Source organism: Phoenix dactylifera, chromosome 4, assembly GCF_051530095.1.
Source record: "Phoenix dactylifera cultivar Ajwa chromosome 4, Ajwa_hap1_PhDact_Kaust_v1.1, whole genome shotgun sequence".
NCBI classification, from domain to species: Eukaryota; Viridiplantae; Streptophyta; class Magnoliopsida; order Arecales; family Arecaceae; genus Phoenix; species Phoenix dactylifera.
Window position 1 is genome coordinate 47,253,941 of NC_143193.1, and position 20,908 is coordinate 47,274,848.

The 20,908-nt window shown below is 34.9% G+C and overlaps 2 protein-coding genes across 9 annotated transcripts; one reads left to right on the plus strand and one right to left on the minus strand.

Annotated features, from left to right (window-relative positions):
• The first annotated feature begins 2,313 nt into the window (after positions 1 to 2,313).
• Positions 2,314 to 12,677, plus strand: LOC103714904 (NAD(P)-binding Rossmann-fold superfamily protein). 8 transcript variants are annotated; one of them, XR_015977269.1, is made up of 12 exons: positions 2,314 to 2,474; positions 2,620 to 2,675; positions 2,792 to 2,825; positions 5,267 to 5,365; positions 5,512 to 5,660; positions 5,903 to 5,941; positions 6,020 to 6,112; positions 6,197 to 6,301; positions 6,691 to 6,792; positions 9,875 to 9,975; positions 10,204 to 10,269; positions 12,200 to 12,272. XR_015977269.1 is itself a non-coding variant. In XM_088720182.1 (12 exons), the coding sequence occupies exons 1-12, from the start codon at positions 2,399 to 2,401 to the stop codon at positions 12,287 to 12,289; spliced, it is 993 nt and encodes a 330-aa protein (XP_088576308.1). In that variant the 5' UTR covers positions 2,314 to 2,398; the 3' UTR covers positions 12,290 to 12,677. The 8 variants fall into 8 exon arrangements, 5 of the variants coding, with proteins under 5 accessions (XP_088576308.1, XP_008800591.2, XP_008800597.2 ...); XR_015977271.1 differs by having other exon boundaries at positions 6,700 to 6,792; XM_088720182.1 differs by having other exon boundaries at positions 9,892 to 9,975; positions 12,200 to 12,677.
• Positions 12,678 to 13,192: 515 nt separating this feature from the next.
• Positions 13,193 to 18,098, minus strand: LOC103714918 (large ribosomal subunit protein eL38z/eL38y-like). The gene is made up of 3 exons (XM_008802387.4): positions 17,991 to 18,098; positions 16,918 to 17,101; positions 13,193 to 13,502 (listed from the first exon to the last, which is right to left on the minus strand). Exons 1-3 carry the CDS (start codon positions 17,991 to 17,993, stop codon positions 13,480 to 13,482), a joined length of 210 nt encoding a protein of 69 aa, XP_008800609.1. The 5' UTR covers positions 17,994 to 18,098; the 3' UTR covers positions 13,193 to 13,479.
• Between the last annotated feature and the right edge of the window lie 2,810 nt (positions 18,099 to 20,908).

Below are 20,908 nucleotides of genomic sequence, written 5' to 3' on the forward strand. Positions count from 1 at the left end.
ATGCTAACAAAAAAAAAAATAGGTTGATACTATATTCGCTAATAAAAAAAATTATTATGAATGAGGTAGATTGTTACATGGTCCCTAAAATAATGCTAACAACGGTTTTCCTTTGTTAGGATATTACCCTAGCTATGGAACACATTGGTTAAACTTTATTGGATCAGAAGCTGGTCAATATTTTTTTTGATCACAGAAACATGCTGTATTGTAAAAGTTTCTGCTGCCACATCTGTTTTGCCTCCATATGTCTGTGATGATTGGTTTCAATTCTAAAGAAGTTGGTGAGCCATTCAGGTTGTGTTTGCACAGAGGTGCCACATTTAAGGCACATAAATTCCTTTGTAATAAATAACATTCACAAGCATAGCGGAGTGTATGATAAAAAGTTTATTATCCAAAACAATATATTTGTCTATGATCGTTATCTATTTAATATATCAAGTGCTATAATAAAAGCTTCTAGTGATTAAACTGAAGTCTAATGCCCGAGATTAGAATAGCATATCATTTATAAAAGCCTGGTGGCAAAACAACATGCATCACTAGGTTTGTGTTGCTTGGTATTGATCCATTGCACATGAGAAATGTTTCATTATGGCATGATAGGGTATGGCTCAACAAGGATAATCAATAACCAAGAATAATTAAATAAATAACTAAATTTTAGATCTGCACTCATGATCCTAGACAAACCTGAGTAATTATACCATGTTAACTAGCCAATTTATCCCCAAAGCTTAAGCTTATAAAAAATGGGTAATATTAGACATAATAGATATATCATAATATTTGCCACATTGATGGATATATGCATGCCAGCAATATTTAGATATTTGCATGGAATGTTTTATGCTCTCGAACGTGCATATATAAATTCTTCATGAAGATTTGAAAGTCCAACTCAAATCATGATTAATTGTCACTGTACTTGTCCAAAGGTGGATCAATCAAATTCTTGCCCACCAATCCAAAACCCTGTAGCGCCATGCTACCTCAAAGTTTTGGTCGAAGGCAAGGTTTGATTAACGACATTATTCCATTACATTAGATCTCCGTTGAAGCCACATGTGACCTTTATAATAGTTATAATTATTATCATTTGGGCCATCCAATTTGATTTAAATTATTTAATATTAACATAATAAATTTTATAACACTATTAGAATACAAAATAATGCACATTAATAGTGGAATAACAAGCTTATTGTCCGATAATTATTTTTCTCATTGCAAGTCCGACTCTAATATTTACACGATAAAGCATTACGAACTTTTTTGAAAAAAAAAATTGATTTTAATATTTCAATTTTACATCAAGTATTTTTTTAATATAGAAAAATAGTATCAAAACAACATACTATTTTTATAATAACAACATAATGGTGAAATATTGCCTCATATTTCAGAATAATTGTTTATTTATAATACAATGACCCTCTCAGCCATTACTTGTCTCAAAATAGCATTTCAAACTTTCAATATTTGAATAATAATTATTTTAACGAAAATTATAATGAAAATAACGGACAATAACATTCCCTTCTGTTTCCATTGAATAATAAAATTATTTTTGAACATAATTTAATAAAAATTTAATACAAAAGTTTGATTTTTTAAAAATAATATTTTATTTGACTAAAGAGACCATTACGAAATAAAAAATTATAATAACGATTAGCTTTTTAGCCCTATATATAAACTAGGAATTTTTTGCAAGGATATCCTCCTAAAAATTTAAATTTACATAATATGCTCTTAAAATTTATATTTATATTTATATCTTTATAAAATGATGTTTTTTTGACAGATGTGATTCTTCTAACACTGTTAATAAAAAATCATATGTATTTTAATTAAAAATAAAATTAAAATTTGAAATTATTTTTTTGTCCTCCATCGTGATTATCTTATAAATGCTTATTTTTTGCCCATCTATTCATTAAGGATATTTTAGTTATTTTAATTTAAAATTGTTAATTTTTTAACGGCGTTTGATGATGTGGAGACATATGCAAAAATAAGGATAAAAAGATAGGATAATAAAATAAATGTTTTACAAGATTATATGTACAAATATCAATTTTGAAAGGTTATCTATACAAAATTTAATATTTAGAAAGTTGTTAATAAAAAAAAAAATCTATAAAATCACCAAAGGCGGTTGAAACCTCTGTAACGGCCGTGACATGAGTCCGTTAGTGTAAACGGCTGCACCTCATCGGACGGTTCAACTTTTTTTTTTTTTTTTTTTTTTTTTTTTTTTTTTTTTTTTTTTTTAACTCCCTAGTGATGCACGCCGCCGGCCAAGTCTCAACGATATTATCGGTGCAATCGATTGCAAAGCTCCCTTCTTTACAATTCCCGACCAAAGTCTTCAGCCGAGTGAGAGGAGAAGATGTTGGCCCTGGTCCTGGGCGGCCTCCTCTTCGCCGTGACCGCAGCTCTCCTCTTTAAATTCGCCACCGCCGATGGTGAGTGGAGAATTCCCCAAGCCCTAACTCCATTCTTCCACTCCTCCTCCCTTCTTTCTATCATTCCATGTTTCAAGAATCGGAATTGATCCGGTTTCTGTGCAATAAAAAATTTGAATCTTTGGATGTAATTTCGGCGCTGTAGGCGATTTCACTCTGATATCAAGAGGCCCGGCGAAACGAGAAGAAGTGGAGGGCAAGGTAATCGCGTCCTTAGTGACTGGTTTCCTTGGTTGCTAGTTTAGTCCACAATTTTCCACTGGATTTAGAATATTTCATTTCTGTTTCTGAGTAGAACTATTGTTGATGGTGTTTAGGTTGTTTGGATTACGGGCGCAAGCCGTGGAATTGGTGAGCAGCTTGTCTCCTAAGTTTGTTTCGTTATAAGTCTATGCTTTGTATTGATCCTCTTTCATATATTTGGAATCTGCTATTACTTGTATTAATCATATTAGATTCCCTGTCATGACTTTTATTAAAATGCATGTCTCTTTTAAGAATGTTCTTGCTTCTATCTGTGATTGTGACAGCTGTTGTTTGTAATTGTTGAATTGTTTCAGACAGCTACAAAACTTATATATTTAAGTACATCTGTATTCTGTACTTGTATTGTTATTGTAATTGCACTTTTGAATTCCAGTTTAATGACTCTGTCGATCGTAAAACTACATGTAGATTTAGCACTTGTATAGTTATTTTAATGGCCTTCTCTGTGATGCCGTTATAGAAATTTATTTGATTTTTGCAAATTGGAATCCATTCTCTTCTGCTGATGCAAACCTTGCAGGAAAGGAAAAACAAAAAGTAATGAGTCATATAACTTTGTTTTCAATTTATTTTAGAAGAGGCATTGTGTTATTCCCAGAAGGTCTTCTTAGTTGCATACTTACTAATTAGAAACCAGTTAGCTTCTTCTTTGGATGTATCAATACAGCATAAGTTCATACATGTCAACAGAATGATTCTATTGAACTAACAAATTGAGCACGAGTGTCCATTTTCGTGAAGGGGCTACTTTTTATATTTCATCATTATAGAATCTGACTTCTTTCTTTTCCAACTTTGCTACATTTGTAATTCGATATATGTGTCTAGGCAACTAAACTTTTCAAGGGATGCTTCTTAGTCCTTATCATTTATGAAATTATAGAAAACTTCATTTAGATACTCCTGAACTAGGGACCACCGATACTTTAAATTGCATATAATATCGCATATTGGACAATTTTAGGATATCAGATACTGATAGTCATTGGATACTTTTGGATCTTTGTCCGTTGCTTATGGTACAAATCACAAATCCTATTTTTGAAAATGACAAAGTTGCTTTTGCTATTTATTAGATATGCTCGAGCTACTTCCCCGTTACCTTCAGAAATGAGGGAGAGGACTTTTCTTTCTAATTCTTTCGTTTAAATACGTCTTTAACTTTTTAACAATGATTGGCTAACTTTGGAATCTACACTGTTCACATTACAGTATCTAGAATATAAATGATGACTAAAAGATGAGTTTATGGAAGTTGATAATGTCACGCAAAGTATGGACGATGCTATTTAGATAATGCGTCATACTTTATGGATCCTCTTTTAGACATAAATGTATAAAAATACATGTAGGTTAATCATCTTATCCTGGCTCTATCATATCCTACTTTTGCAAATTTTGCTGCATTGACATATCCACATCATGTCACATCTTTAGCTCGCATCCATGTCTGTGCTTCATAACTCCCTGAAAAAAATCAAGAATTTCTTGGTGAATCATGCACATTACAGTCTAGCATCCTTTAAGGTTAGATGATGAAACCTTCTCAAACATTCTGCCATAATTCATATTTTGAGAACAATCTGCCATAATTCAGTTCAAATAGATGTTATTCTCAGACAATGCACTTTATGATCTATTTCTATGTCACTTTGGCATATGATAGTGGTGGAGCAAATTTAAATACATCCATTTATGATATTGGCCTTGGTTTGAGAAACATAATTTCATCTTCAATAAAGTGCCAAGCAATTTGACGTTTGAACACCTGAAGACTTTGACCCGATCACCGCCATGAGAATCATTTGTCTTTGTTTTATAACTCTTCAGCATTGGTACAAATGACTCGGAGGAAGATATAAAAATTGATTAAGAGCTGCAGGACAAATGACTTACTGGAAATTGAAAAGGCCATGTAAAATAGGTGCACCCATCTAGAAGCGACAAACGCTATTCCAGATTTATTTTGTTTCAAGAGAGAGTAAATAAAATGCAAGAACTTTGCATAATAAAACCACATAGGAAGATAGTGGGGTTCAGTATGTGGTTGCAGTGGGGATCGATATATGATTTTATAGGACCAAATTGTAATTAAAATTTATACAATATTACCTTTTGGGGGTTCAGGTACCAATGGAACCCTCATAACTCATTCTAACCACCTTGCTATAGAGCTAAAATAATCTTTAGCCTGCTTATTGTTGCGTCCTTATGTTTTGTATATTGTATGGATGACAACTAAAATTCTCTAGGGGAATTTGTTGTATAAGTTTGGCGTGGGTGGTGTTTGGGTGGATTACTAGTGGCTATACGTAAAGTTCTAGGTTACAATGCTTGGAGACATCATTAGCATCAGTATTGTGTAAAAGTTCAGGGACTTTACATATACGAGCTTATAAAATCATGGGTCAATGTTAATACTTACACTAGTGGGTTTTTTAAGAGTTCTGATGAAATATTTGAACCATGAAGTGACCTTTTTTGGTTCCATCTCGATAAATGAGGCATGTCTCTTGCATTTTCAGGGGAGATTCTTGCAAGGCAATTTGTGAGTTTAGGAGCAAAGGTTATCCTTTCTGCTCGCAATACTGTGGAACTTGAACGGGTCAAAAATGAACTTATCAGTAAGTTTCTTTGAAAGAAATCAAAGGTTATCACCTTGCTATTCTAGTTAAAGGATCACCGTGCAAACATGAGTTTAAGAAGTATCACCATGATCAGGGGCTTAAATTTATCCTTGTGTTCTTTCTGTTTTGCATGTTTGGAAAAGGTAAATATTCACCTGGTAGAGTTGAAGTTTTGCCTTTGGATTTGTCATCTGGCGAAGAGTCCCTCAAAGAAGCAGTACAGAAGGCAGAATCCTTATTTTCTGGTGCTGGTGTAGATTATATGGTTCACAATGCAGCCTTTGAACGCCCTGTAAGTATAGGTTTCTTTATCTTTCTATTTTTAATTTTTTCAAAAATTTTATATTACTGTCACAAATTTTCCTTGGTCAAGCACACGGTGGATCATTTTGTATATATAAAATAGAAGATTTAATCTGTCAAATTTTAGTAGATGGTGTCCACTTCCAGTAATGCCATAAGATGCACATTTAACAGTTCAAGAGAATTATCACATTCTAATTCTCTTTATCTGGTTTACTTATCTGGTTGTAGAAGAGAAAAGCTGTTGAAGAAACTGAGAAAGGTCTTCAGGTATATCAGTACTGCTTTATATTCTTAAGTTTTCTGTGTTCTCTGGAACGTAATATTTTTGCGTATATATTTCTGCAGGCCACTTTTAATATAAATGTCTTGGGAACAATAACTCTTACTGGCCTTCTTGCACCTTCTATGTTGAAAAGAGGGAGAGGTCATTTTATTGTGGTACGATGAAAGATGAATCTCATAATCTGGACCTTGCAGTGACTTTTAATATTAAGTCCCTTTCGGTTGCTAATTACATTTTAGTTGCAGCTGAGCAGTGCAGCTGGAAAGTGTCCTGCACCAGGTCAGGCCATCTACTCTGCTTCTAAGCATGCTCTAAATGGATATTTTCATACTCTGCGTTCCGAGGTATTGTTCCTACAGGTTAATTGTTTGGTTAGATCTAACACCTGTGAGGCTGTGACCTTAGTTTTTCTTTTTTTTCTCTCATAATTTCGATTCAACATGTTATAGAAAGTAAAGTTGCACCTGTTTTTATTTCAGCTTGGATGTGTGCCTTTTGTTCCAGTCTGCTGTTTCCTTCCAATATATGAGCATCTACCTTTCTAAATTGATTTACAACATGAGTTATGTTACTGGAATATCTGGATTTATATTTAACTATGTCTCACTTAAGTTCTTTACCCCCTCAAGTTGTTTGAATTTCATTTATGCCATGCTTATTTTATGGATTTTTTCTTGGTAGTTCTGTTACAAGCTTATTTATCTGCACCTCTTATGATTTTTCTTGATTATAGCTATTTCAGAACGGCATCAAGGTCACTGTTGTTTGTCCTGGACCCGTAGAAACATCAAAAGTTTCTGGAGCAAGCTCATCTGGCCAAAGTGATTCTTCTGAGGTTAGTTCCTTAAGTCCTTGTTTTTCTATTTTAATTTTATTGAAGAATGTCTGAACTCTGAAGAATATTAAACTAGAGCCGGGTCTCTCTTTTTACCATTTTGAATCAGAGGAACTGCATGCTTGTATAGTTGTATTCATTCATGCCATGATTGTTGCCAGGATTTTAAAGCTTCATCTATATGCCAATTTGAAACCATAAAGAATCCACTGGCATGTTAAGTGAGATAAATTCATGTTTCAGCCTAAACCAATCGGTTATTCTTAGTGATTGGGAAAGAGGTCATTCTAGGAAAGCTATGGGAAATGAGAGTACAATCATTTAAGCAGGTAGTTACCTCAAATCCTGCTAGGACCACTGAAGAAGTAATTCACTCAAGAAAAAGGCCACTGCAAATGTCGCTCACATTGCAGAAGCTTGATCCATCTCACTTCTGAGGACCTCAACTGCTCTGAACAGCTACAGTTTTCTAAAGCTCTATTTTGCATTTCATAATAACCTTTATTTTAAATCCATAGTTCTCTCTGTTCATGTAGATCACTTAAGATTTTGCATTAAGTTCTTTTTGCTGTCCAAAAACTAGGAAGATTAGGATCTTACTTTTGATTGTGATTTCAATATTTTATCTTATTCTAAGCTTAGACTTTCTCTGAGCAAATTAAAGAAAACCCTAAGCTTAAACTTCCAATTTCACCAGACCTTCTTTGAACCTAAACTCTCACCTTCTTACACTCTAAAACATCCAAAGATTGACTGGGCCAAGGGCAGAAACTCCAACTGGGACTTATTGTTCCACTGGGGGTAGCTCCGGCCATCATCAAGCCAGTGGATCCTTGCAGTGGGAATTAGATGGGATGACCATGAATGTGTTTTTAACCGGTCTCAGGTCGAGATGATGGTGATCTCGAAGAGATGAGGGGTATCTCCATCTCTTTTTGATGTTGAGCAGCAGGAGGGGAAAAAAAAGAGGAAGTGAAAGAATTTCCTTGGCAAAATATGGTTTTTATCTGTTAGAGAAATAATTGTTATAATCTTGTCTTTCCTTATTTGAATTTAGCATTCCTAATTTGAGATCAGTCTGAAAGATAATTGCACAACTCTACCAATTCTCTTCTCTTTTGAAAATCTGCATCTAGTTAGCTTGTCAAGTTCGAATCCTCTCACACTATATTCAATCCTTTAGGTTAAATAGCTCGCATCTGTTCAAGAAGGTCCCATGTTTTGTTAAATCATTTTCCTTTGATTAAGTAAAAAATCATTTACTTAGTAGGGGAGTAGGGAGTGAGAGAATTGAGGAGGGGGGGGGGGGGGGGGGGAGAGGGGGGGTGACACTCAAGCCTGATGGTTGAGGATTGGGGACATGGGTGGTGTCATTACTAAAGTTTTCTATCTTATCTAATGGTAATTGTGGAGGGACATCAATTTTTTTATTAGCCTTTACTAAGTAGCCCTTTTTTTGGCCTAGTCCTGTCCAATATGGATCTTGTACTCCAACAGTCTATAGAATCGCTTGAAAGATGGATGTAATTTGATTTAGAAATGAATACCTTGAGGAACAGAAAGGAATATCTACATATATGTACATCATAACCTTCACTTCACTTGGCTGCATTCTTAGGTTTTCCATCTCTCAAAGTGATTGATGAAGACTTGGGTTTCTTCTCTTTCGAAGATTTCTTCTTTCTCCTCTCCTCCTATGTTTGTTCTTCTCTCCGGAACTAGCCATGGCTTCCTTAGATGATGGCTAAAAGAAGACGATGATGTTGAGGAACTTGGTCATGGTTGGTTGTCAAATGAGTGAGCCATTCATGAGCAACTAATGTTGAGCCCACAATTTGTGGGCTTGCTTGATTAGTAAATGAGAAAGCCTGAGCTGGGTGTTGCTTGCACAAGCTAGCCTCAATTAAGCTGAAAATATAGATAAAACAATCATGAATGTATTGTATACATAATTAGTTATTAATTATCAATAAAAATCTATTTCATTTTATTTTTTTATAGACTAACATAATTTACATAAAAAGAGGATAATTTAACTGCATGACTTGAGATATGACCTTCAGAATTATTTGAAACATAAAGGACATGGCTCCAAATCTCTTAAACAAGCTGTTCATAAACAGCTGGAGTTTGGCTTGTAATTAAATGAGCTGGTTCGGGGTCAGCTCCATTAGAAAACAAGTTTAGGCCAGGCTACAGCTGGACCTGGCTCATTTGAGCTTAGCTTGTTTTACATGCCTAGTCGTGGTGATATGGTCCTGGATCATCAAGAATGCTATTGAGAATGAGTGTGACCTTTCCTCAATGGCATCAGCCTGATCCTTGCCAAGGTCGGGTACTTCTGGGAGAACAAATCCATGACCTTTATGGCAGTGGAGGACCTCTTCCCTAACAAGGAGCTCAAGTCTTGGTACGCTGAGTTTGTGATGGTGGAAAAGAATACCCTTTTTCGATCTCATCATGATGGCAAACTATCAAGACAGAAGGATTGCTAGACCTCTCATTGAGAAACATGGAGGACATGATGCAAGGGAAGAATGTTGACGATATTTGAAAGATTTTCACATCGATAATGACTACATGCTGGAAGAGGCAGAAATGCAGAGGGAGAACTTGTGACCCTTTGATGGATGAAGCCTGGAAAATCCATCAGCAGTTTTCCTCCATAGGATTTAGATTCTAAGAGTTATGCCTCCCTTGAAGTGAGTTGAGTGTAGGAATTGTAGTTGCTTTAACAAAGATATATCCAACATCTGATTCTTGTGCTTTTGATGGATGTAATCTTGAGATCAATTGAAATTGTTATATGTAATAATAGTATAGGGGGAAGGAGCAGACATTAGTGTATGATAAGTCTTCTATTTGTATTCTATGCTTCAGTCAAACTTCTTGTATGAAGGCCTTGCTGTTTGGTTATATACTGATTGGGATCATCCTGGAACAAATGCATGACAAATTTCACTGTCAAATATCTTGCTGTTTTCTGCACATTTTATGTTATTAGGATTGGCTAATTTTTTGAAATTGATAGTTCATGCCCTCTATTTTGTCCATGAGCTTATTCCATTTTCCACCGTTTAAGTACTCTGTTTTTGACAGAAGCGTGTGTCATCAGAAAGATGTGCTGAGCTAACAATTGTTGCAGCAACTCATGGGCTAAAAGAGGCTTGGATATCGTATCAGGTTATTTTCTTGCAGAAGTGTTTGCTTTGAATCCCATATACTAGGATTTTTCCATGCTTCTAGTGCTAGCTTTGTCTATTAGACATCCATTAAAACTGTGGAAATAGCAGTCACTATACTGAGGAATCAAATCAATTTTTTCATCTCTCTTTTTTTTGAACTGGAGGTGTTCCGTTTTTTCCCCTAATGTCACAAAAATTTAATGAATTGTTGTGCTTTGACTTGCAGCCTGTACTGCTAGTTATGTACTTGATGCAGTACATGCCAACCATTGGTTACTGGTTCATGGATAAGGTATCTGTCATTCTCATCTAAGTTATAAACGATTGTTTCCAATTCACCGTAATTTTTGTAATCATCTTTCAGTTCTCAAATCTCCCAAATGCTTTTGAATATCTCCTAATTATTTGCTTGCTCTCAGTCCTTTAAATTTCACTATGGCCATTTTTTGTTATCATTTACCTTACCAATCTATATAGCTCGCAAATAGGTGGATTTCAGAATTTTTGAAACCCCAGCAAACACTGTGATTTGATTATCCACTCACTTTCAAAAGCCAATTTAAACCCTTGAACCCTGAACCATAGGTTAAAATCTAGATATTCATCACCATTTTTTTTAACAAATTTGATGTTGCTGGTTCACTTTTATTAAAAATATAGGTCTGAACCTGAAATTCCGGCAAAAAGAACCATGAATGTCTGAAACCCCATCAGCCCTTATGGACCCATATCTCTGTGCTATACTATATTAGCTCGTGTAATTTGCATGCTGTACTATAACATATTAATTAGGGGCCATTGCATGATGGTGTGGATTCGAGATCTGGGGAAGCCACTTTGCGCCAAAAAAAAAAAGAGTCAAATGTTAGGTTTTTTGTCCCCAGCCTGCCCCTCCCAGGACCTTGGATAGTCAGGGTCATAATTGGGTATTGGCTCTTTTTTATTAAACATGCTGTGGCTCAGTAACTACCACGGCCTGCCTCAAATTGTTTTGGTCCATTATGATGTTAAAAGATATCAGAAACAAAAAAACAGCTTTACCATGATAGTGTGAAATAACAATTGTCACAACCATTGTGTGATGTTATATAAAAGTTGTCAGACACATAATGAGTATTTATATGTTGTCAAACTGTAACATTATGGAGGCATCCTGAGGCTGTTATTAGAGCTGTTGTCTAAAGCTTAATTAGATTACATGCTAAATATTATTTGTAGGACCACAAAAACCTCACCCTGCAACAGATTAGAATCATGGATCCAATTCAATTATTGAGGTTGTAGACAACCTTATCACAATTTTTTTAGTTTATTATTTTGAACCCATCTGACTGTTTGATAGCTTTCCCTGAAAAACATTTCTTGAGCTTGCCATATTGTCAGATATTTTCTGTTAACCATTTCCTACTGAAGACATGGTTTCAGTGCCCTCTCTGTCTTGTACTTCTATTTTTAAACATTACTTAAAGATATTCATCTGATGTAAACAATGACATTTATTTACTCGTGTACACACTCGTTTTGATTTCATCTAACCAATGAATCTCCATTGACTATATTATACCAACACATAAATTTATGATAGTAACTAATAGATTAGACAATGTATTTAATTGCTGCAGTTCACTAATTGGAAAAGTTGATTCCTTTCTTTCCTAGTTTATTAGACAAGAAAGTAAAACAAAGTGGGATTTCTATCAATTTTTATGTCCATATAGACTATGCTAAAATAGTCTCAAGAACTCAATTGTCCACAAGCTAGTAATTTAGAAAGCAAAACAAAGTGGGATTTCTCTCAATTTTTATGTCCTATAGAATATGCTGAAATAGTCTCAAGAACTCAATTGCCAACAAGATAGTAATTTAGATGAATATTCCTACTGAAAAGATCATTGCATATTATGTGGTTTTAGCTCCCCTGTGGTGATAATGATTATGGTAATTGATAGATGAGTGGCAGTCTAATTTGCATTGATTAAAGCTCAGCTTTGAGAGAAGAAAAAAGAGGCCAAGGAAAAAACTGGTCTTTACTGCTATTTGGGATTCCTGCATAAATTTCATTTGCTTCTCCAAGAGTTGCTATAAGTTACAATTTTTTTTTCTTTTTTACTCTATTTTTAAAATTGTGTTTCTGCATGCGCATGTGCCAAGAACTTAAATTTTTTCTTTTGTTCCACCCCATTCTGTACAACATCTTACTCCTTGTTCTCTTGATCTTGTAGATTGGTGCAAATCGGCTGGATGCTGCAGAACGGAAGGGCAACACTTACAGTTGGAAGTTGTTCTTTGGTCAAAAGAAGAAATCAGCATGATTGTTTGTTGCATTTGGCAAGTCGACATGAAGCACAGCCGCCGAATACTCTGCATCTGATCATCTTTTACATCTGGCTGTGCTTTCTTCTTGCATCTGTTCTTAAGCTAAACAATCTGCCACCATGAAATATGAACGTTAATTTTGTAAGGGTCCAGATCACAGATTTTGTTCTACACATTCATCATTCAAAGGTCTATGTATCATGCAGCAGACCTTGTTGTGCAATGATACCAAAAGTTTTGGGAATCCTAGCCTCAAAGGTTATCCACCATACTGTGGGCCTCTGAAGTCCTCAAGTTGACATTGGTTCTAGTATGGGACCTGAATCAGAGATAGGTAAAAGAAATTATAATTGCAAGCTGATTAGATGTTTCGGATTGCTTCCATTGTGGTTGATGTGCTGATTAGCTGATTACCACCATTTGGGTGGCTTAAGTGGCATTGACTTGGTCTGCAGAAAGATTGACAGGAGTTCAACTCACCATGAATTTTTAACCTCTTTTCCGTCATAAGGATGTTTGGTTTTCACTGCTGCTGTCCCATACCATTATTGTTAGCCGATTGTAATTCTCATGCATTTGTATGTACTGGCATAAAGTTATAGAAAAAAAAATACTGACCACAGAGCTCGGCTTTGTTAATTTGGATTTATTATGCAAAAGACCACATAGAACTGCCTGAACCGCCCGAATCATGAAATCCAGCAATAGACTCAAACTGTCCGGATAAATCTAGTAGTTTAAGTTACAGAGTGGCTCTAGCATTCTTGCTCATCAGGAAAACTTACCCTTGGAAAGATTTGGGAACCGCACATTACACCGACGGCCTGACAAGCAAATGAACCACTGCTCTTCTCTCCTTTTCTATGATAAGTGGAGAATATTTGATTGGAAATTTCAAATTAAGTTTGGGAAAAGTTGATCACCTATTAAATCAGACGATACACATCAGTTAAAACAAACCAGTTCCCATAATATCCAGTCCAAATATCCAACAAAATTGTGTAAATATCTAGATGTTTCTTCACGAGTTTTTCAAGCACTCTGAAAAATAGCAAAAGGTATAATCTGACATTCGGAACAATATTCAATAGGCAACGATGGAAATAACTTGAATCTGCATCCTAGGTATAGCAACATCAGTCTCGTGATGAGATTTGCCTGATAAGCTGCAGGACCAGCTTTATCTTCAGATTTCTTGGACGCTCAAACCTGCAAAAACAAAATAAAGTCATGCTAAGAACCTACAATAACCATGCAGCCCAAATGACAACACATCTGACGGTCAATAGAGCAACTCATTGAGCAATAATCATATGGTAATGAGCCAACAAAATAAACTTTGTAGATGTCTAAACTCTGAAAGTGCATTCTAGCAATATCTACCATCTCAAAGATTCTGAAAGAAATCAATTTGCTATAACTTATTTCCAATCATACAAAATCAAAGGATATATGTGTTAGTACCTGGAAAACATCAGGTTCTGGCGAAGACAATAACCAGACAGAATGAAACATCTAGAAGTTGTTGACCATGAAGCACCATATAGAGTGAAAATTTTTGGCTAGTCTAGTCCATACAGTTTGAACCATTTCTCTCTAAACCTTGCTTGACCTTCAATTGCTATCTATATAAAAACGACATCACAATAGTTTCTCTTTTCTCCAGCTGTTAAACTTCTTTTTTCTTTTCTGTAACATACAGGCTAAGCCTAAATAAATAATAATTCCAAAAGAAAGCACAGTCAAAATTGTTAGCATTTACACGATAGGAGAGCTATGGAAGTAGAGTATTTTCACTCTAAAGCATTAATTCAGCAGCTCCATGGCCAGCCAACCAGTGTGCTCGTTGGTTGCCTTCTGAGTATATGATAGGCATGAAAGCTGTGGAGAACGCCGTTAATTGTCCAAATATCCTTCAGTAGAAGGTGAACTACATAAGCATCCTCATCCAAGAGAGAGCTCTTAGGAACTTTCTTTAAAGAATCACTTGGTTTTGGGTTCTATAAGTGCATAGTAGTGGTCAATCTACTCTTTACTACCTAAGAACTTGTGAGAAACAGCAAGAATGGCAAGGTGCTTTTCGGTTTTAGCTGCATTGGTTTGTGACATCTAAACTCCGCCTTTAGAACTGCAAGTAGCTTTATAAATTGGGTCCACATATGCAATTAGGTAGCAAGGGCAAAAATGCCAAAGGTAGAATAAAATTTCATACATATTATTGGAAGGACACTCAATCCTCCAGTTGTCAATGGAAGTTTCCAAAGAACATTGGTAGAAGAAAAAACAATGCATAGAAAGTGCCTCAATGTGGGTGACCTTCGTAAAGTTCGGGTGGCCACCTGCTACTTTTATCTAATGAATAAGGCTTTTCAATATGGTCTTTCATGTCGTAAATGCCACCATGTTTAGGTCGCACATCATAAAACAAAGACAATTAAGAAATTATCAAATTATGTGCCTGAAACCCATGATGTTCATTGCTCAAATGGCAACATACCACTGCATGGATCCAGGCACCTGTATTGCCACCATGAGTAACAAATGATTGCCCCATGAAAATGCCACCATTGCAACACTTAACAACATGGCAAAGAAACAGTGTCCTTGTCACTAGCCATCCATTGGACAAAAAATGGTGGAAATAATGGCAGCCTAGATATCTACAAAAAATTGCGGCAATAAGGGCAGTCTAGATATCTTGAGATTCTAGGTGCCATGAACCTAACCTCTGCCTATCAAACCCATGCTTTCACCATGCACACAATATTAACTTAATCACGATGACCTTGGGTTTCCACATGATATATCATAACTTAACCAATTTCATATATTTTTTTTAAAGGGAGGCATTCACCAAGCAAGATAACATCTGCATGCTGACTGATACTCACACACATATATATCATGTAAGTATATTGAATTCACGTCTGTGGATATCGCCAATATATAATAAATGGATCTGTTTTCTATAAACAACTTTAAAAAGCATATACCTAGAGCAAACTTAATCATATTTAAGCAGGGTGATTACTAATAAAGTTATTAAAATCAACAACAAAAATGAAAGAGTTACATGAACTTGTATGTAGAGCATTATAGGATATATAGTATAATAAGTAAACCTTTTGCATAGGATTTGGTGCTTTGGTCATGTCCAAATCTAAACAAAAGATCAATGGATTACTCACTTTTAATCTGTTGAAAGAGTATGGTCTTTGGTAGGTGTAGCAAAAGACTTGGAATCAAATCCCTCCTTCACCAAGAGTCAGGGGATTAGGGGTGTTGGGGAAGGCCACACTCTGTTGTGTTGCTTATCGCTGTCTAAGAAAAAAATAGAGATATGGATCTCTGTCCCTTCTGTTATGTGGTAACTTGCCACTGGGTTGGGTCACAAGGAGTGTAGGTCAGGTTGCTTGGATTTGGGATAATATGCAGTAAAGTTATGGATAATCAGATTGGATCGAGTCATCGGAGTCAAACTTTGGTTTGCTATGGTCGAAAACTTTCAGGCCCATGTGAAGTTAGGTTTCAGTAAAGGTTGCATGTGTTATTATCCTAAGTTTGACCCAACTTAAATTTGACATGTCTCGACCTCTTGCCACCCTGGTACATGCTCATCTATTGGGTTGCCTAATATAAACTATCAACTATTACAAATATAGTATTTCTGAATATGTAAATGAGATTGATAGGCTTAGAATTGATTTGTGTACCATATAATAAGAGAAATCATGTGAGCCTCGAATTGTATCTCACTACTGAGATCAACACAAGAAAGGCCTCTATATGACAATGATGTCTGCATGTCCTCAGCATTTATATGGGAACTCTCTAATATACTTACATAAATTGGCAGTATTAGGAGTTGGAGATTGAAAGTGCATTTGTTGCCAAAATTGTAAAAACAAATACGTTTATTATTATTGATAAATTTACTTAAACTTCACTTCATTCATCTGCACAATTTTATGAAAGCTTTCAGAAAGAATTTTAAGCGGTCTTCTTATAATTGAGAGGGCCGAAAGTGCAAGCATATATTACAAAACCTGTAATGCATATTCACATGATCATCCATCGAGTAAAAACAATCGTTCTATTCTATATGATGAATAGGGGAAAATATAAGTTGTGATGATAGTTGTTCATGTTAGACAAATCGTGCCATTGTTATCACACATCTCTTCAGTTAGTTAGGTACATGAAATGCACTAAAAATCATATCCTTTTTTTAAATTACTTCCACCATGTTGCGGGGTCTTTTCTTGTTACAGGTTATATAGATCTACTTTAGAAATCCTTTCAAATGCCGTTAACGTATTAATGCAGAAATTCAAATGTTGTTACTAAAACCAGCAAAGAAATGAGAGCATTGTACAGATCAGTAAGTAGAGCATTATATGCCATATAGACCTAATTTAAAAATCGGTTCAATCTTGTTTGCATATCACCCACAAAACTCCCTACTCAATTATAAATTTAGGTACAACCATGCAGGTAATGCATGAAATCAATGCACTTGAATGGATAAGCATGCATGCATTTGAAAGCCAAAAGGACTTCAGAAGAACCTAACAACGTGTTCATGCCAAAAAAAATGGGAGAATCGAGATATGTGACCACCAACCAGGAGGAAGAGATTGCTTCAACTTATCAGCTTTCTCAGAGTCGAATACACAAAGTGTGTAGAGGTACTTGGAGCAACGAACTTTGAACTTAACAACATCTTTGCTCCTCTTGATCTTCACAGAGAGTGCATCCTTCCTTCTAGCTGTAAGAAGGAAATCCTTGATCTCATGAATCTGCTTGGGCTGTAAACAACAACAAATAAACATAGGTACAATAAGCACTTGTACAGTCATAATAATATGAAATAATTTAAAAGGCCATGCCTTACAACAGTCTATGCAACCAAAACTATACACTGAGAAAGGATGGCTTGAGGTATAACTGGAAAAAGGTTCACTAGCAAGCTTATCCCATACCACGCTCTTATTTCGAAGCTATTGAAGATCATCTTCAGAGCCTCATACAACTAAACACTTCAAAAAAGATTCATATTTCTGCAATATGATAAATTTTATGTTCAATACCATTAAATTCTTCAGGTACATTTCTTATAAATTTTATACACATACGCCTCTTAAGAGGAAATGCAACATAGATAACCTCATCACTCCAAATGGTTCGGCAAATGCAACTTCAATGCCATGAAGCATCAGCATTTCCAGAACTAGTTAAGAAACTAAAAATTATAAAATGCATAATATTTCCAAGAAATCAAGCGATATATCCCACAGAAAATAATTTAAGCAACTACAAAACCCTAAAGGATACAAATTTCATGCTTGATTTGATATAACAACAGCCAAGTTCCAAGACTAAAATTTTAAAACTACAAAACATATGCCAGCTTAAAATCGATCAGAAGTTTAGTATCCAAATCCAGTATAAGGATTCGAATAGCAGCTCATATTATAGCAAAAAAACTCGAAAAAAGTCATCTTTTTGAATAATTGATGCATTCCATTAATCAAGTTTCATATGACTAGCGAAATCCCTGCGTTCTTATAACCCCGAATCGCAGGATTTTCAGATTAGTCCTGATGGGAAAAGAAGAAGAAGCAGAAGCTAGGTTTTAAGAAAGAATAATTACAAGCACAGCAATCGGAAAAATAAGAGAAATCGGAGAGAAATTACCATTTTGTTGAAATTTACAAATGGAACGTGCTTCGATTTGATTTCCTCGGCCCAACAAAACCCTAACGGGTGAAGAATTTGACGATATTATAGGGCGTGATGACCCCCAATTTTCATTTACGAAAATGCCCCTGATTATAGCGGTATGTCACTGGTCGAATGTACGGTAGAGATGGCATGTTCCGAACATTGGACGGTGGATTTGGATCTCCGGCTGCCACCTAATAAGAGTATGATGAGATAAATTTGCCCGCTGAGAAAGTACGGCGTAAATCAGGCTCCAACTCCGTATGCGCCTATGAAATCCTTTACATAATTTTTTTTAAAAAAAATATTAGGGAAAAAAATGAAAAACCTAATTGCTTTCTTTCATGATAAATATAATATTAATTATTGAGTTCTGCAATTAAGGGCTGGGATTGGTGCAGTACATGAAACTGGAAATAGCTATATATCAAGGTTTTGACTTCCATGTAGGAGTGGGTGGGTACTCTGAGTCAATATTAGTTAAATATCAGCTATATATATAAGTTGATATTTTCAAAAATTATTATTTACTGATTATTATTTATTTTTAAAATAGAAATTTAACTAATAAATTTTGACATCAAAGTTTAAGTATGTTTGGCGGTCATGGATTTCAAAATCTTTTAGTTTCAAAATATTACTTGAGATCAAGAAAATTTTAATTCTCTCCAAATTTACTTTTGATGCTTGTCTAGATAAACCAAGATCTCGTCACTCACCATGATCTCTCGTGATTTAAAAACCTTGCTTAAAATCTAAATATTATCAAAATTCTAAAGACATGACAATAATAATTATTACAAAGCAGTTAAAATAGACTATAAATTTTATATTCCATCATTCTTACTACATGTCTAAGAAATGCAATTAGTGTTAGCATTTGAATATAGATGTTATAATTTATATCATTCTTATTGCAAATATGAGACATGCAACTAGCGTTAGCATTTGAATGTACATGTTATAGAAGATATAGTTTTTCTCCTATTTTTAAAAAATATATCATATTTCAAAATTCAGGTGTAAAAGAAAGAATAATGCTCATAGGTTAATGTTATGTGAAAAATAAGAATCGATCTAATCTTTACATATAATATAAGATGAGGAACCAGAGGAAGTCAAAATATTTTTGTTTTTTCATAAAAAAATATCATATAGAAAAAATCAGCTACAAAAGAAAGAATAATGTTAATTATGTTAGTCTTATGTGAAAAAAAAAATTATGGATCTAATTTTTGCTTGCAATATAAAATATGGCATCGAAGGAAGTTAAGAATATTTTTGTTTATACTAGTTATGATGATTTATATGATTATACTAATTGTATGATTAAACAATACCCACTTCCACTAATGAATAAATTTTCAAATAATTTGTATCTAACATAACAAATAGTCACATATTTTTGATACTTTTTCTAATTAAGTAGTAGATTGATAATTATATAAGAATCCCTTAAGCTAAAAGTCATTTGTGAATAACCACCACATTCTTATAAAAGAAAGGAAAAATGATTGCGAAGCCAAATCCAATCTACTTGAGCAATTCATTGTCTTAACCAAAATAAAGGATTCAATTAGGCTATTTTCGGTTAACCCAACTCAAGTTGTATCTCTAGATCTTGTTGGTTTTATAGGGTTTTTTGAAGTAGAAATATTATCTAAACACATAAAGCGAGTGTTAAGTGTCCATGTGACCACGAGTGATGGACATACCTGATACCCATATCATATAAAAAATATATTATAAATTTGTCTTTATAATGCTAGCTTTGAGATCCGTGCAGGTGGACAACAGAATGATTTTGGGGGGTGCTTTGAGATTTGTGCGAGTTATGGTCCAATGGACGATGCTGCAAAAGAAGATCAATTATTCTTTCGTAAGAAAGATACAAGCCAAACCCAATAAGGGCTGGGGTTGTGTCTTTTGCACAAAAGAAGGAATCACCTTCCTTTGCGCGAATCCATCATTAGACCGCCAAATGCTCTTTTTGAGATTGGTGCAAACATATGGCTGAATGATTTCAAGATTCTTTGAGATCTGTGCAAAATCTTCTATGTAACCCCCCAATCCCCCTTTTCTCTATCTACCCTCCATCCCCACCAATTATTTACTCCCAAGTCTCAATACCCCCTTGTAAAACCTAACAATGGCCCTGAAGCCATGGATAAAACCTAACAATGGTTGGCAGAAGCTATTAACTTGAGGAAGTCGTAAGAAGGACTTTTTGAGCTTTACAATAAAATCTTCAAGGCTTAAGAGGACCAAGATCTCCATTTCTAGTCTTGCTAAAACCTAACAGGATGCACTAAATCATTTGTGACACCTACCATATCATAGCCCTAAGCCAGGAGGAAGAACGGGGGAGAAAAGGAAGAGATAATTGCCCAAAAGAAAAGCGACGGGGAAGATGAAGCTATGTAAAGGTATTAATTATTTACTCCCAAGTCTCAATACTTGTGAAAGAGTGGAGATGATGGCAAGCTAAAATAAAACCAAACAATAGTCTTAGATGTCACGATCCAGGATCTTACCCAAAATAGTTAGTCGAAAGGTATTATTTGGATTTCTTGATCCTATATAAGTATACAAAATCTATCCAGCGAATAACCGATATGGAACTAAACACACACCCGCACAGTTCTCACATTGGAGATTAGTTAACACTTGACAAAAACCCTAGTTTGAGGAAGGAGCAAGAAGCGCTTTTGAGTTTTTAAAAAAAGAAATAATTCGAATACATGCTGTGTTAGACTTGTTACATCTCTGCCAATAGGGATATGCCAGGCTCTACAACGTTGGAGCACTGGATGAAAAGATCACAAAGGCCATGAAAACAATTTCATACTTGAAAGACACTGCTACTTTGGACTAGACAAGCCATCTAGTTA